The 18240-nt window shown below is 43.5% G+C and overlaps 1 protein-coding gene and 1 long non-coding RNA gene across 2 annotated transcripts in view; one reads left to right on the top strand and one right to left on the bottom strand.

The window, feature by feature from the left end:
* Positions 1 to 2465: 2465 nt before the first annotated feature.
* On the bottom strand, positions 2466 to 8162 carry hmgb2a (high mobility group box 2a). The gene is made up of 5 exons (XM_070878265.1): positions 8057 to 8162; positions 5610 to 5772; positions 5380 to 5522; positions 5121 to 5295; positions 2466 to 3083 (listed from the first exon to the last, which is right to left on the bottom strand). The coding sequence occupies exons 2-5, from the start codon at positions 5757 to 5759 to the stop codon at positions 2907 to 2909; spliced, it is 645 nt and encodes a 214-aa protein (XP_070734366.1). The 5' UTR covers positions 5760 to 5772; positions 8057 to 8162; the 3' UTR covers positions 2466 to 2906.
* A 395-nt stretch (positions 8163 to 8557) lies between these two features.
* LOC139262946 (uncharacterized) overlaps positions 8558 to 18240 on the top strand; it is a 30316-nt gene continuing 20633 nt past the window's right edge. The window contains exon 1 of the long non-coding RNA XR_011593003.1: positions 8558 to 8680. This is a non-coding gene — a long non-coding RNA (uncharacterized lncRNA). The remainder of the gene's footprint in view (positions 8681 to 18240) is intronic.

Below are 18240 nucleotides of genomic sequence, written 5' to 3' on the forward strand. Positions count from 1 at the left end.
CCTTGCCAGGGATGCCCACATCCCATGAATAACTAAGTTTAAAAAAAACATTGTGCCTACCAGTTACTAACACTTTGAACCCATGGGACTGTACCTGTCCTCCAGCAAGGTGCATGCATCATAAGCTGGAAGGCATATGTTACAGTTTAGCGTGTTCATAGGTGCAAAGATTAACTGATATTCACTGAATCAATCTATTCTTCTGTTGGGAACCAATGCTATATGCAAGCCATCTAACTATCCAATTAAATATCCAATTTGGGATTATTTATAAGCATAAGATATTGCTGATAATAAACAAAAAATGTACAGTTCAACTATATAGAATTGCAAACTTGACAGTTGTTTTTACCCTTTTTACTCAGTCCTAGTGTATTTCACAGAGTTAAATGCCTTGATTTCAAAATTCTCATCCTTGTTTACAAATCACTCCATGCCCCTCAGTTAGGAATCATTGATAATTATTAAGCTGCAAGCCCAGAAAAGGTACACCACACAGGCCTGAAAGTCAAAGGCCTTCCAAGTCAGACGACCTTACATGAATGGTTCAGAATTTCCTGGAACGATGTGGCATGGTTTATGGCCCTTACATGACTCCCAGCCTCAACAAAGGGACCAGTAAAGCTTTGGAGCCTTATCCCTGCAATCTGGAAGTCGTTCAGTTTGGGTAATTCTTTTGGAAGTCTTGCCAGTTTTCTCAAACATCCACAAATTGTGTTCCCTAACCACTGACTCTGTCCCTCTCCCTAGCATCAATCTGAGGGTGAATAAGACTGTTCACAACCTAGCTGTTATATTTGATCCGGAAATGAGTTTCCAGCCACATATCCACGGCATAACTAAAACTGCCTTTTTCCACCTCTAACATTGCCCACCTGCTGTTGAAACCCTCATCCATGCCTTTATTACTTCCAGATTTGACTATTCCAACTCACTCCTGGCCAGCCTCCCACATTATGTAAACTTTGAATTCATCCAACTCAGCAGCCCATGTACTAACCCACACCAGATCAAGATCACCCATCACCCCTGTGCTTTCTGACCTACATTGGCTCAGTTAAACACCTTGATTTCAAAATTCTCATCCTTGTTTACAATCACTCCATGGCTTCACCCCTCCCTATCTCTAATCTTTTTAAGCCTCACAACCCCACAGGATGTCTATGCTGTTCAAATTCTGGCCTCTTGAACATCCCTCTTTATAACCACTCAACCATCAGTGGGCATGACTTCAGCTGCCTGAGCCCCAAGTTCTGGAACTCCCTCCCTAAACCTCTCCGCCTCTCTATCCTCCTTCAAGACTCACCTTAAAACCTACCTCTTTTGGTCATCTATCTTAATTTCTTTTGTGGCTCAGTGTCAAATTTATGTTTGTCTTTTAACACTGTTATGAAGCGCCTTGTGATATTTTACAACATTTAAGCCGCTATGTAAATAAAAATTATCCAGAACAGTGTCCTTCAGTCTACCAGAAGCTATGCATGTTCCAAAGATCTTAAATAAGTTTCAGTGCAGGGGCACTTCACGTGGGTACAAGCTCAGTGCTCCTTCAGGAATACGAAACATTATAAATTTGTCTCCGCCCCAGGTAGAAACTCTTAATTTTTCCTTTAAAGTACTTGGGGTAGAAAAATATACATGTGCAGTATATTAAAAATTAGCCCATTCAAGATTGGAGAGGGCATGGATAGCCAGAAGTTGGCAGCTGGGACTCTTGCTCCATTGCACTTCCAGTATTGCGCAGCAAGATCCTTGCATTTTCACAGCCAATGGGGTAAATGTTTCCATACAAAGCTATTTTCTCCACCGTTATCATGTGGGTACTATTTTTTATTGCCATCCAACATTAACCTATGTATGCAGTCAATTATCAAAGCATACAAATTCTCAACGTAATTTAAAAAAAAACTAGGTCCAAGTTTTGTCTACTGTATTATAAACTATATACTCAACGTACATTGAGCACAGGGTTCCAATTGATCATAAGACATTTATATTCAAGATATATGATTCAATTAATATGTATCAATGGACACGGAATGAATTTAAGATAAAAACAATTTGTTTCAATTGATTTTCTAATTTTAACTTAATGTATAATTATTGCATATATTTGTTTAATCCTAATTAATCTTTATTATACTCATTTGTATTATTTACAATTTGAATTTCTTTTTAATTTTTTCACCCATTGTGGCTGCCACTTCAAACCAGAGCCTTTACACTTCCTTCTGCCGCTTTTTCTCTTTCTCTCATCAATATCTAACGTGTTGCAAGACTGTTGTGAAGCACCTGGAGACATTTTACTACGTTAAAGGCGCTATATAAATAAGTTATTAATTTTATCTCCAGCTCATTGGTGAGGTATGCCTCATTTGGAAGGTTGTGCTGTTATATCCAGGTTAGTTTGCATTTACTCTGCCCATCTTCGAATCAGAATGCAAAAATAAACACCAGCCACAAGATAATGTTTCGGTTTTATTAAAAAAGTATTGATTCTTATCATGATCTAACCATGAGAAGTTATCACTTGTAGTGACAAAAGATCTACAAAAACAATTTGCAAAAAATTGGTATTAACTGCATGAAAAAAAATCCTCACTACTTTTGCCATTGGAAATTTCACACAAAACATTAAATAGGCAATAACATTCCTCCACTCTGGAGTCCCTCTCTTCTTGAAAGGCAGTGCCTTTAAAAAAAAAATCAGCTACTTACAATTAACAGTACAGAACAGTACTGGCTACGCAGTGTAAAAATACAACACTAACTATACACAGTTTTGTACAGTTTCTTTACACCTAAGCCATTGATCCAAATTACAAATGAGTTCACATTTCTTGTCTTTGCAAAAAAAAAATAGATCAAGCTTAGACAAAGATCTTATTTTTTATATCTGTAGTTATTTAATCATCCTCCTCATCATCATCCTCCTCCTCTTCCTCATCATCTTCCTCCTCCTCATCATCCTCATCATCATCTTCTTCTTCCTCTTCCTTCTTCTTCTTTGCAGCTGGTGCCGGCTTGGCAGCAGGTTTCTTACCAGTATCACACTTAGATTTGGCACGATAAGCTGCAACTTCCTAGAGAGCAAAATTAGACACAAAAAGTTACCATAGCGCATTCAATACCACTTTCCTGCCGCAGGTCGGGGCTGGAGCGGAACCAGCATGGCCCCCGACCTGTGAGGGAACACCATCGCCACAGGTCAGGGTTGTAAGAGGAGCTGGCCTCTGCAGGAAGCAGCGCGAACTAGTCCAGGAGGGCGACTGGATTGACATCACCAGAATCTAGGTCGCCGATGGAAGCGCGGGCAGGACCATCGGAGCGGCCCAGGAGAGGTGGCAAGCAGAGGAGTGGCGAGGTCGGGGACCGGAAGAGGCTTGGGCCCAGGCCAGCCTATACTGCGATCTATGGACAGTAAGAGTATGTGTGCGCACTAGGTCCGTGCAGCAGAGCTTGGTCTCCAGTCATCTTGGTTAATCCTTGACACCGGACTAAGACCGTGCCTCTGTCAAGCCCATGTGGTGGCTGGTGTGCAACGGCCACCCCATGTTAAAAGAATTCATGCACAGGCATCTTCCACCCTTCAATATGTAGGTCCCTGATTGAAACACCCGTGAACTCATTCCCCATTTTGGTGTGGAAGCGGGTCATCACCGATACAAGGTACTGCCAATACTACACTTCAGCAACTATTTACTCGGCTATTATTCCAAAACAAAGGTAAGCAATTAAATTCCAACTAGCATTGGACAGACCAATATGCTGGACTACATAGTAAACTTGTCAGGCAGGTGTCTAAACTACTTTTAAAAAATTATGTATTTGATCTGCAGAATTTACTACCCCTTCCCAAATTCACCAATTTTCTGTAATACCACAGATCTCCCATGATCATAGACAATTGTTTTTGAAGACCCTTAACTCTGCTTCTCTCCATTACATATTTCCGTCTCCCTTTGTGTGCATCATACACATTCATTGTCATCTCTGGCTGTGCCCAACTCAACTCCAGGCCTCTTTACACCTTTCCTCATGTAAATAAATCCATACATAACCCAAGCTAACAGCCAACATGCACCAACTCAGAGCTGAGTACTCGGATCCAATGGAGATATAGCATCTGCAATGTGGCACAACACATGCAGGTGAGGAAATATAGAACGTTGTATTGAATCTACAGGCGTTGGCGGTTGACATGAAATTGGACTTTGTGGAGAAGTTGAGGATAATAATCTTGAATACCTTTGATTATGGCAGAACCCACATGTCTGTATTTCTGGGGCCTGGAAGCAGCAGTATACCAGGGCTGAACTCACGCAAGTGTAAACTAGTACCACGGTTACGAAGGGATTGAGAATGCGTAGAAGCCCTAGAAATCCACAAGAGACACAGATTTTGCGCAAACGTGGAAGCTTCAGACACGAGGGAACTGGTCTTGAGTTATTTCTACAGTTGTGTGTGTCAGTAATCATAAAATGTTATGCTCTTTTTATGGACAAAATGTGGTACAATGTCCACATGCGAGAAGCAGGGCTATAGGTATATAAAGTTATTCTTTCCTAACCGCAGGTATGAAATTAAATTACAGATGTGATCACACCCCATCACTTTCGTGCAGTGCAGCTCCTCAGTCAGTTGTAGTCTCAGGCCTGAGGGTGACAAGCACCCAAGAAAAAAAAAGTTGGGCTTAAATTCAGTTTATGATATTGGGCTAAGGACCCCCCCCCCCCCCCACAATTATGAAACGAGATTTTATTTTTTGATCGGAAATTACTCCACCAGTCAAAATGATTTCCAACGGATACCCTTTGCAAGTACCAGACTAGAAATATGCTGCTCCTCAAAATGAATAGTTAACTTATCCATGTTAGGTTTAGGATAAAGAATGAGAAATATGGTAAATCCCACAGAAACAAGTCTTTGGCAAATCACAGTGGTTAACATGAATTGGTTTCTACTTCGTGCAAAGATTCCTCCCCCCCCCCCCCACCCCCCCAGATGGCCCGAAGCAGGTAAAGAATGAATCACCAAATCAAATACTGGACTTTCCCAGCTTACAGCTGCCAGAGTATTAAAAACCCATAAAATCCAAAGTTTGTACATGTGCAACCTACTTTTTCATACTTCTCCTTTAATTTAGTTGCCTTCTGCTCATATGGTTGCTTATCTTTGGGCTGCACTGTAGACCACATCTCTCCCAGCTTTTTTGCAACATCGCCAATGGACATTCCAGGAGTTTCACTCTTGATCTTTGGACGCTTTTCAGAGCAGAAAATGAAAAATGCTGATCTGCAAGAATGAACAAGTTATTAAAAAACAAGATTTCAGCAGAGAGTAAACAATAATCTCAAGTACTTCAACTGCAGTACGTACGGTGGTCTCTTGGGGGCATTTGGATCCTTCTTCCTTTTCTTGTCCCCTTTTTGAGGAACATAGTTCTTCATCTCCCGATCATAACGGACCTTGTCAGTCTTAGCCAGATCTTCAAACTTTGACTTCTCTTTGTTTGACATGGTCTAAAAAGAAAAACTATTTAAGCTATTACAAATACACAAAAGAAATTTGAAAGTGTGCCAAAATGTTGAACTCAAAAGTCAACCCACCTTCCACCTTTCCGAACATTTCTTTGAGAACTCTGTAAAGTTGACACTGGCTTCAGGGTGTTTCTTCTTGTGCTCCTCTCGACAGGTCTGCACAAAGTATGCGTAGGAGGACATTTTGCCCCGGGGCTTATTGGGATCTTTTTTAACCATGACCAGTTTGTATCTACAATACAAAATAAAAATGCTCAGGTATCCAAAGAGTAACATTTATGAGTAAAACTAAAAACATTTAAATGCTTTTGTATACATTGACGTCTAGCTCAGTTTATGGATACAAATGTTGCCGAGAAGTTTCTCATACAGTCACCAAGCTGATTTGGTAATTGCTTATTTTTGCTTCAGCAGTTTACACTTTAGACACTCAGTTTAAGCACGAATGAACCTGTGTGTGTCTCTTTATAGCTCAAGAAAATTCACTAGCTAAGATAGTAACCAATTATTGCATCACAATCAGATAAATAACCAGATGATGTTTGAGTGTTGACTGAGGGATGAATTTTGAATAGCAGTAAAACTATCATGACACAAGGTTCAGTTTGTACTCCAACTTTGATGGAAAATTTAAATTCTGGCAGGTTCAGGAGGATTTGATTTAAAAAGTGTAATTTGCAACTATTGTAAACAAGGTGAAGCTTAATTTTTGTAAACAAAGTGCTTATATTTAGTCTTGGATAGTTCGACTTAAGCATTTTAATAGGAGAAATCAGCCTCCAGAGATGCACTTCTGAAACAGATTACTGTGCTTCTAAAGTCTACAGTTCTATCAGAGGGTGATACAAGGCTATGAAGAGACAGCAAAGCTGGATTAGTTTTGAATTGCTCTGGTGTAGACACAATGAGCCAAATGGCCCCTTTTGAACTTTAAGCGTCTGTGGTTCGTTCCTGTTGCCTATCACCGTCAGTCCCAAGAAAGACAAGCAAGTATTAATATCTTACCTGCTTATTACATTTTTAGAAAATTATACATGACTGAGCGTGGTAGGAATGCAGGTGCACTTTTCACTTAACATAAAATTCTATCCATTGTTTGAAATATTCATCACCTTCCCTCTATAACCAGACAAAACAGTCTACTCTTCAAACAACATCCAATTTAATAAAAGGTCTTGCAATCTTTTGCTCAACTATAATTCAACCGACAATTTATTCTTACAAACGAGGGGAAAACACCTGCAACAAAAACTGTACTGATTCAGGAATCTTGTGCCGTGTAGAATTCAAAAGTTAATTACAAATAGTGTTTACACGTCAAACTTATGTATTGGGAACATGTTACTTTTTAAAACGTTGAATCAAATCGAGAAACTGTGTCCTAATTCATCTAAAACGGATTGTTTTTAATATATACACACACACACATACAAACGTTACAGACACTATTTAATTAAAGTTTAATTGCAGACTCACAAACGAAGATTTATTTAATTAAAGATTAATTTAATTTCAGACACACACACAGATATTTAACTGCAGACACACACACACACAAAGATATTTAACTGTAGACATACAAACTCGATCTATTCCAACTGTAAGTTAGGTAAAACTTTTATCCATGATTTGATCCAACTTAAAAAAAATATATACACGCATGAATCATGGAAATGTTTAAAAAACTGATAAAAAGGGGAGAGGAGGAAGAAAAAAATAATGGGGCAAGAAAAAGGGCGGGCTGCCTGTGCAGCAGATGTGTAAGTGGTTCGTCCATCCACCTCCATTTTACACACACACACACAATACTAAGCAGATGGAGCAAGCAATGAATCAGAGACAGAGAGAGAAGGGGGGGGAGGCGGGGTAGCATTTTGCACAAGCATACAGTCCACTTCACCAAAACTGAACAAAAAAAGTAATTATTATTTACATTTCGATTGCACATTTTTTTTTAAATTAATAGAAAATGGATTCTATCGAGGGGGGAGGAGGAAAAGATGCTAATGCCAGTTGAGTGCGGGCTGCCTGTAATTACTGCGCACTTGCATCAAGCACATTGCTGTCGAGAGGCGGCCATTTCCAAACGCAACCCTTTTATATTCTTTCCCTCCCCAACAATCCAGGAGCGCTCCAGTAACACACTTTTAAAATCAAAAAAAGTTCCATTCCTCAAAATTTATATTCAAAAAAAACCCCTTCACGACCGATTTTTTTTTTACAAAATTTGATTTTAACAACCGTCTCAAGTTTCTTTCCCCCCCCCACCCCCTTTACCGCAGTTGTAACCAACGTTTTTTTTTTAAAAAAGACAAAAAGTTATTGCACTTTAAAATAATATATATATATCGTTTTTAAAAAGACAAATTGTTGCACTAAAACAAATTTTCGCGGTTGGTTTAATTTTTCTTTTGTTAATGTAATCGTTTTAAAGTAACTAAAATGCTTAATAGTTTAAAAAAAATAAAACTATATCCCGTACGTACACATACTGTTATATACATAGGATTACCTACCAGGCTCGCACTACACAACGCCTCAATGGACTACAAAGCGACACAGGGCGCTGGTTCTCACTATGCTACCCTTCAGCCGAACTTGATTACACGTTTCCCCACCCACCTCCTGCGCGCCGCCTTGTCAATCAGGCCCAGGCGTGCGCGCCGATTGGTCGGGTGGTAAGACCGGGGGCGTGACGGAAGGTAAAACGGGCGGTCTATTGGTTGGCGTCTGCGTCAATCAAGGGACAGGGGGCGGCGCGCAGCGAGTTAGGCTGCGCTCGCTCACACACACGCTGGTCTCTCTTTTTTTCTCCCCCCTCCCCCGCTACGGGATGTACCAGTTTGAATCGCAGGCGTTCGCCAATCCGATTGGTCGGCGGCGGACTTGTGAATTCGTCATCGACCACCCCCCCCCCACGCACACACACAAGCACAATTCAAAAAGGTAGCGATTGCGCCACCTGATTGGTCGGCGGCTGACGGTGACACCGCTCCCTCCCCCCAACCATCCACTGGCGCCGTTGAAAAATAACATGACGTGTTTATTTTTGAAAAAAAACGGTTAGCCCGGCCTGGCCACGCTCGAGCGCGGCGGAGACAAAAGGCCAGGTGCTGGCGGGAGGCTGCGGCAGTGCGAGTGTGAGTAGTCCCGAGTCAAGGGCAGCTTCAGGGCGAGCCAGTGTCCTGTACCAAAGTCAAACCAAACTCAAAGGAAGGGCAAATGTTCTGCACAAACCAAAGAAAGAAATGAAGGGGAATTGCCCTGCAACAAACCAAAAAGAGGAGGGGAAGGGAAGTACAATGCTAATCATTTGCTGATTGTGGGCTATAATCTGTTTACATAGTTTTAGCTATGAGGAAAGATTGGATAGGCTGGGGTTGTTTTCTTTGGAACAGAGGAGGCTGAGGAGAGACCTTATTGAGGTGCATACAATTATGAGGGGCCAGGATAAAATGCAACATCCTCACTGACACCTGGGAGTCCCTGGCCCAAGACTGTCCTAAGTGGAGGAAGTGCATCCGGGAGGGCGCTGAGCTCCTTGAGTCTCGATGCCGAGAGCAGAAAACAAGCGAAGGAGTGTGCGGTAAACCAATCCTATCCACCCCTTCCCTCAATGACTATCTGTCCCACCTGTTACAGAATCGGGCTCTCATATTGGACTGTTCAGCCACCAAAGAACTCACTTCAGGAGTGTTAAGCAAGTCTTCCTCGATTCCAAAGGACTGCCTATGATGGTGATGAGCATGGAGTGGATAGGACGGATTCAGTGTCAGCCATGGCTCAGTGGGCAGCATACTCGTCTCTCAGGAGGTTGTGGGTTTAAGTCACACTCCAGGGCCTTGAGCACATAAATAAGAACATAAGAAATAGGAACTTAATACAATCACTATCACTAATGAAGCAGTACTAGGTAAAATAATGGGACAAAAGATGGACCAGTCCCCTGGATCTAATGGCTTCCATCCTAGGGTCTTAAAAGAAGTGGTTGCAGAGATAGTGGATGCATTGGTTGTAATCTACCAAATTCCCTGGATTCTGGAGCGGTCCCAGCGGATTGGAAAACCGCAAATGTAACACCCCTATTTTTTAAAAAAAGAGGCAGACAAAAAGCAGGAAACTATAGACCAGTTAGCCTGACATCTGTCATTGGGTAAATGATGGAGTCCATTATTAAGAAGGCAGTAGCAGGATATTTGGAAAAGCATAATTCAATCAGGGAAACATGTTTGACAAATTTGCTGGAGTTCTTTGAAGATGTAACGAGCAGGGTGGAAGGGGGAACCACTTGGATGTGGTGTATTTGGACTTCCAGAAGGCATTTGACAACGTGTCACATAAAAGGTTATTGCACAAGATAAAAGTTCACGGGTGTTGGGGATAATATATTAGCATGGATAGAGGATTGGCTAACTAACAGAAAACAGAGAATCGGGATAAATGAGTCATTTTCCGGTTGACAAACAGTGACTCGTGGGGTGCCGCAGGTCCTCAACTATTTACAATCGATATTAATGACTTGGATGAAGGGTCCGAGTGTAATGTAACCAGGTTTGCTGATGATACAAGGATGGGTGGGAAAGGAAATTGTGAAGAGGATACAAAAAATCTGCAAAGGGATATAGACAGGCTAAGTGAGTGGGTAAAAATTTGGCAGATGGCGTATAATGTAGGAAAATGTGAGGTTATCCACTTTGGCAGAAATAATAGAAAAGCACATTATAATTTAAATGGAGAAAAATTGCAAAGTGCTGCAATACAGAGAGATCTGGGGATCCTTGTGCATGAAACACAAAAAGTTAGTATGCAGGTACAGCAAGTAATCAGGAAGGCAAATGGAATGTTGTCCTTTATTGCAAGGGGATAGAGTATAAAAGCAGAAAAGTCCTGCTACAACTGTACAGGTATTGGTGAGGCCACACCTGGAGTACGACATACAGTTTTGGTCTCTATTTAAGGAAGGATATACTTGCATTGGAGGCTGTTCAGAGAAGGGGTTGACTTATGACAAACGAGCCAAAGGTGGGCACCAGAAAGGTTACAAGTCTCTTTCTGATAAAGTGCGACATCCCCACTGACACCTGGGAGACCCTGGCCCAAGACCGCCCTAAGCGGAGAAAGTGCATCCATGAGGGCGCTGAGCACCTCGAGTCTCAACGCCAAGAGCATGTAGAAGTCAAGTGCAGGCAGCGGAAAGAGCGTACGGCAAACCAGTCCCACCCACCCCTTCCCTCAACGCCTATCTGTCCCACCTGTGACAGAGTCTGTGGCTCTCGTATTGGACTGTTCAGCCACCAAATAACTCACTTCAGGAATGTAAGAAAGTCTTCCTTGAGTGTGAGGGACTGCGTATGATGATGACTTATGAAGATTGGTAGGGCCTATACTCATTGGAGTTCAGAAGAATGAGAGGTGATCTTATTGAAATTCATTAGATTATGAGGGAGCTCAACAAGGTAGATACAGAGAGGATATTTCCACTCATAGGGGAAACTAAAATTAGGGGACATAGTTGTGGAGAAAAGAATCTACATTTACATAGTCTTAGAATAAGGGCCCACCCATTTAAAACTGAGATGAGAAATTCTTTCTTCTCAGAGGATTGTAAATCTATGGAATTCTCTGCCCCAGAGAGCTGTGAAGGCTGGGTTATTGAATATATTTAAGGCGGAGATAGATAGATTTTTGAGCGATAAGGGTTATGGGAAGCGGGCAGGGAAGTGGAGCTGAGTCCATGATCAGATCAGCCATAATATTGAATGGTGGAACAGGCCCGAAGGGCAAAATGGCCTACTCCTGCTCCTATTTCATGTTATAATCCTTTCACCTCTCTCTCCTTTTAAAGCACTCCTTAAAACCTACCTCTAACCAAGCTTTTGGTCATCGGCTTTAATATCTCATTGTGTGGCTCGGTGTCAGTTTGTGTTCTATAATACTCCTGTGGAAGCATCTTGGGATCTTTTACTATGTTAAAAGCGCTATATAAATACAAATTGTTGTCTGGGGGCCTATCGCTGAGACTAATTGATTGCGAATGATTAGTCAACCAGGGTAACTACCAACCATACTAAAGAAAAATTGGTATATTTATCAATATCTAATTGATATAGTTATTCCATTGTCTTTTCCTTCTTTGTTTCCAATTGCTAGCTAGGCTGATTTATTATTTTGTTAAATCAATATCCACAATCTGAAGCATAGCGGGGTGAGATTTTCAGTGGTCATTAGATTATGTCTGCCTAGGGCTTACAGTAATATTCATGCACTGCAAGCATGGTGTCTTGAGTTTTGATTTCTATATTTGTTCATTTTTAATATTAAAGAAAAGAGACTGCATTAATATTTAGCGCCTTGTATGATCCCAAGTGCTTTATGGACAAGAAAAAAAAGAAAGAGTTGATTTCATATAGCATCTTTCAGGGCGTGCCAAAGCACTTTACAGCCAATTAAGTACTTTTTGAAGTATAGTTACTGTTGTATTGTGAGAAATGCAACAGCCAATTGCGCACCGCAAGGTCCCACAAACAACAACTATATTTCAGGACACGGGATAACATAAGAAATAGGAGCAGGAGTAGGCCACCTGGCCCCTCGAACCTGCTCCGCCATTTAATAAGATCATGGCTGATCTGATCATGGACTCAGCTCCACTTCCTTGCCCGCTCCCATAACCCTTTATTCCCTTATCGCTCAAAAATCTGTCTATCTCCAGCTTAAATATATTCAATGACCCAGCCGCCACAGCTATCTGGGGCAGAGAATTAAATAGATTTACAACCCTCAGAGAAGAAATTCTTCCTCATCTCAATTTTAAATGGGCGGCCCCTTATTCTGAGACTATGTCCCCAAGTTCTAGTCTCCCCTATCAGTGGAAACATTCTCTCTGCAGCCACCTTGTTGAGCTCCCTCATTATCTTATGTTTTGATAAGATCACCTCTCATTCTTCTGAACTCCAATGAGTATAGGCCCAACTGACTCAACCTATCTTCATAAATCAACCCCCTCATTTCCGGAATCAACCTAATGAACCTTCAAAAAGGAGTTAGATGAAGTCCTTACTACTAGGGGGATCAAGGGGTATGGCAAGAAAGCAGGAATGGGGTACTGAAGTTGCATGTTCAGCCATGGACTCATTGAATGGCGGTGCAGGCTAGAAGGGCCGAATGGGCTACTCCTGCACCTATTTTCTATGTTTCTCTGAACAGCCTCCAATGCAAGTATATCCTTCCTTAAATATGGAGACCAAAACTGTACGTAGTACTCTAGGTGTGGCCTCACCAATACCCTGTCCAGTTGTAGCAGGATTTCTCTGTTTTATACTCTATCCCCCTTGCAATAAATGTCAACATTCCATTTGCCTTCCTGATCACTTGCTGTACCTGCATACTAACTTTTTGTGTTTCATGCACAAGGAGCCCCCAGATCCCTCTGTACTGCAGCACTTTGCAATTTTTCTCCATTTAAATTATTTGCTTTTCTATTAGCCCGAAAATTCCGGTCGGAGGCTTCTCGCAGGCAATTGCCTTCCGACCAGAGATTTTTATACGAAAGTACCTGGTGGTCTCAGAAGCGCCCTGGATCCCAGTGGAGAAGCCTTTTCTTCCCGCGCTGCGAAGCGCGCTCCCGTCCAGAGGGTTCCCATGCAGAAGATGCAGTCACGTGTGACTGCTCAGCCAGTCAGGTCAGTGTTTCACAGGTTACCATTAATAGCACTGAGACTCGCATATCTACGAGTTCTCAGTGTTATTAATGGGGAAAAAAAACACACACACTAATATAAATTAAAAAACAGACCTCCCATAATTCAAATTAATTGAAATTGAAATTAATAAATGCCTTAGAAAAAAAACAATATATTTCCGATTTTTTTTTAAAGTTTTGTAATTCAGGTTAAAAATAAACTTACCTTAGTGGGCAGAGTTTTTAACAATACAATGTGTTTATTTTATTTAATTTTATCGTATATGTGTGTGTTTTTAAACACTTGCGCCTGTAAAATTAGGCTATGCGCCTGCTTTTTCAAGCGCAAGATTTTTGAGGACATTTGCTGGGCAAGATATGCGTAAATCCCGTAATCTTGCCCGTACAAATGTCCTCGCTCCCGACTGCGGTGATCTGTCAAGCTCCAGCTTGACAGATTGGAAAAGCCGGTTTTCAGCGTATACGCATTGCGCGCTGAAAAACGGCTTTTCCGCTGCCTTCCCGTGTCCGTTGAAACTTTGTACAGGCCCAGGACATCGGAATTTCTATCCCATTATTTCTGCCAAAGTGGATAACCTCATATATTCCCACATTATACTCCATCTGCCAAATTTTTGCCCACTCGCTTAGTCTGTCCCATGCTCTTTTTAAAGTATGGTTACTGTTGTACTGTCAGGAAATGGCAGTCAGGGTACGCACATTTAGGAGCGGATTTTCGAGAAGTTTGCGACCGGGTTTTCGGCGCGATTTGACCCTCCGCAGCGAAAACCCGGTCTCAAAGCCCAGGCGGAATCCTCGTGTACCTGCACCATCGGGGAGAGGTGTGTCGACGTGGATTACGTTTGCGTCGGAGTTTCGGCTTTGCCCAGAATACCGACAGGGTCAAACCTGTCGGTGCAGCCCTGCCAGCGGCGGTAAGTATGAAAATCTGCAAAAAGGTAAGTTAAAGTTTTTATTTTAAAATTCTTTTGTAGTGATTATGTAGTTACGAGTCTTGTAAATGTTTTTTGGAATTTTTTTTTTCCTCCCTCCGATGGTCTCTCTCGCGGCCCCGGGCGAAACTCGCGCTTTTGCACCACGAATCCTTGTGCAGCGCTCCCCTTAACGCAGATGTAAAGGCCGAAAGTTCAGACTAAAAACGATAACGCAGTGCAAACGGTAAATATCACATATTGTTACCATTTTCGCCGGAAAACCCCGAAAGCCAAAAATCCTGCTCTTCAGGTCCCACAAACAGCAGTGAGGCAAAAGGGCAGATAATCTGTTTTTTGCAGTGATGTCACTGTTTTTCTTGCCCTTGCTGACATTATTTCCCATTGCCTCAATGTATTGAATTCAAAATCCTTATCTACATGCTTGGCAAACATCATCCAAGAACGCAATGTCCAGTTCCACGTGTACGCTGACGACGTCCAACTCTATCTCGACCCTTCCACTTTGTTGTCAGACTACTTGTTCAATATCCAGTCCTGGACTTCATTCCCCTCTCTGGCCACTGTTGGCTAAACCAGACTGTTCGCAACCTCGGTGTCTTATTTTACCTGAGCTTTCGACCCCATATTCTCCATCACCAAGACCGGTTAAAACACCTCTGTTGAGTCGCCAGTTTCTACCCATGCCTTAGCCCATCTGCTGTTGAAACCCTCATCCATGCTTTTGTTACCTGAAGACATGACAATTCCAATGCTCTCCTGGCTGGCTTTCCAGCCTCTATAAATTTAAGCTCATCTAAAATTCTGCTGCCCGTATCCTAACTCTCACCAAGCCACTTTCACCCATCACCCCTGTGCTCACTGATGTACATTAGCTCCCTGTGATGCAACGCCTCGATATTAAAATTCTCATCTGTGTGTTCAAATCACTCCATGGTTTTGCCCCTTCCTATCTCTATAACCTCCCCAAGCCCGAGAACTCTGCGTTTCTCCAATTTTGGTCTTTTGTCTATCCACCGCTCTTTGCAGCACCCTTTGGCAGACGTACCTTCAGCTTTCTACGCCCTAAGCTCTGGAATTTCCTTTGTGCCACTTCGCAAGAGTCAGCCAATGGCTCAGTGGGCAGCACCCTTACCTCTGAATCAGAAGGTTATGGGTTCAAATCCCACTCCAGGGACTTCAGCACATAAATCTAGGCTGACACTCCAGTGCAGTGCTGAGGGACTGCTGCACTGTCGGAGGTGTCGTCTTTCAGATGGGTGTAAAAGATCCCATGACACTATTTCAAAGAGTTATCCCCAATGTCCTGGCCAATATTTATTCCTCAATCAACATAACAAAAACAGATTATGTGGTCATTATCACATTACTGTTTGTGGAAGCTTGCTGTGCGCAAATTGGCTTTCGCATTTCCCACATTACAACAGTGACTACATTCCAAAAGTACTTAACGCGGTGGTGGTTGTGAAAGATGCTATATAAATGCAGGTCTTTATTTTCTCTCCTCCTGCTTGAAGACCCTCCTTAAAGCCTACTTCTGTGACCAAGATGTATGCCCTAATGTGGCTTGGTATCAATTTCTATCTGAAGTGCCTTGGGACGTTTTGCTATGTTCAAGGGGATAGAGAAATGCAATTCGTTGAAAGTCCAAATTTTACCTAATTTGAAACCTACTCCTTAGAGGTAAGAAACCATGACCATTTTGGAACAAAAGACTTGCTGTATCTACAGTGAACTTTGCTGACCGAGGCAGGTAACTATAGGCCGGTTAGTTTAACATCTGTAGTGGGGAAAATGCTTGAAACTATCATTAAGAAAGAAATATCGGGACATCTAGATAGGAATAGTGCAATCAAGCAGACGCATTCATGAAGGGGAAATCGTGTTTAACTAATTTACTGGAATTCTTTGAGGATATAACAAGCATGGTAGATAGAGGTATACCGATGGATGTGGTATATTTAGATTTTCAAAAGGCATTCGATAAGGTGCCACACAAAAGGTTACTGCAGAAGATAAAGGTACGCGGAGTCAGTGGAAATGTATTAGCATGGATAGAGAATTGGCTGGCTAACAGAAAGCAGAGAGTCGGGATAAATGGGTCCTTTTCGGGTTGGAAATCGGTGGTTAGTGGTGTGCCACAGGGATCGGTGCTGGGACCACAACTGTTTACAATATACATAGATGACCTGGAAGAGGGGACAGAGTGTAGTGTAACAAAATTTGCAGATGACACAAAGTTTAGTGGGAAAACGGGTTGTGTAGAGGACACAGAGAGGCTGCAAAGAGATTTAGATCGGTTAAGCGAATGGGCTAAGATTTGGCAGATGGAATACAATGTCGGAAAGTGTGAGGTCATCCACCTTGGGGGGGAAAAAAACAGCAAAAGGGAATATTATTTGAATGGGGAGAAATTACAACATGCTGCGGTGCAGAGGGACCTGGGGGTCCTTGTGCATGAAACTCTTTTCGAGTCTACCTGTAAAACATAAAACATTAAACCGTGCCACCCGCCCTGGATGACACTGCAGACATTTACAAGGCCCTTTTTTTCTTTTTTGTGGTTTTTTTTTTGTGTTTTTCTTTTTTTTTTTTTTTGGGGCGCTAAAATCACATTTTTTCCAGTGCCCCCTATAAAAGGGGAGGGGGACACTAAAAGCACCGGCAATGAAAACAAATTAAACTTTAAAACGTAAAATCAAATTAAAATTTGCTTGCCGGGCGTGATGATGCACTCCAGTCCCTCCAGTGCCCACCTCTCACGGAAAGCCGCGAGCGTACCGGTGGACACCGCGTGCTCCATCTCCAAGGACACCCTGGACCGGATGTAAGAGCGGAAGAGAGGCAGGCAGTCAGGTTGAACGACCCCCTCGACCGCCCGCTGCCTGGACCGGCTGATGGCACCCTTGGCCGTGCCCAGGAGCAGTCCTACGAGGAGGCCCTCCGACCTACCCGCTCCCCTCCGCACAGGGTGCCCAAAGATCAGGAGAGTGGGACTGAAGTGCAGCAAGAATTTCAGGAGCAGCCCCTTTAGATAATGAAACAGGGGCTGCAACCTCGTGCACTCAGTAAAAACATGGAACACGGACTCCTCCAGACCGCAGAAATTGCAGGCGGCCTGGGAGTCCGTGAACCGGCTTAAAAATTTGTTGCACGGCACTGCTCCGTGCACCACCCTCCAGGCCAAGTCCCCGATGAATAGTGGGAGGACTCCCGCATAGAGTGCCCTCCATCGGGGACCCCCGCCTCCTCCGGACGGCAAGATAGTACGCCATGGCGTGTCTGGACGGCCGGCGAGGATGGCAAAGTTGAGAGTGTGCAGGAGCAGCCCGTACAGGAAACCCCTCCGCGCGGAACTGAAAGGCACGGAGGGGATTTCCCCGAGGCGGCTCAAGTTGTGAGGCGCCGGCCCCCGAGGGAGGTTCCGGGATTTGGCGCCAATGATGAATTCCGTCCGGACGGGGGTCAGTTCGGACGGGATCTCCCCACGTGCTTGAGCCTCCTCGATGCACCTAACAGAGTCAGGGCCCAAAGCTGTTTTTAGCGACTCGATGGCTTCGGCCGCGTGGCGGACGTCGGCTGAATTTAGGCAGCGTGCCTGGCGCCATCCAGCCCGCTCCTCCGCCATCGAGCAGGTCCCTGACCCTGGTCACCTCACCAGCCACAGCCCTCTCTTCCGACCGCCACATAAAACCTCGGTCGTGGAGGGACGGATTCCCAAGCAGCGGCTCCTGCAGGACAGCCGCCACTCCAGCCGGCGGAGAGCTGCGCTTGGTGGAGACTTTGTTCCAGACCCTGATGAGGTCCATGTAAAAGACAGGCAGCTCCCGGAGGGTGGTCCTGACACCCCCCAAGTTCACAAACAGGAGCTGCATGTCGTAGTTGAGGTCGCGCTGCTGGCGGAAGAAATACGTCGCCAGAGCGCACCACGTAGGAGGGGCTCGACGTAAAGGTATCTCTGCAGGGTCTGAAGACGGAAAGTCGCGAGCTGGGCGCTGACGCACACCAACGACTGACCGCCCTCCTCAAGCGGGAGACTCAAGACCGCAGCAGAGACCCAGTGCTT

This window comes from Pristiophorus japonicus, chromosome 1 (genome assembly GCF_044704955.1).
Source record: "Pristiophorus japonicus isolate sPriJap1 chromosome 1, sPriJap1.hap1, whole genome shotgun sequence".
Lineage (NCBI taxonomy): Eukaryota > Metazoa > Chordata > Chondrichthyes > Pristiophoridae > Pristiophorus > Pristiophorus japonicus.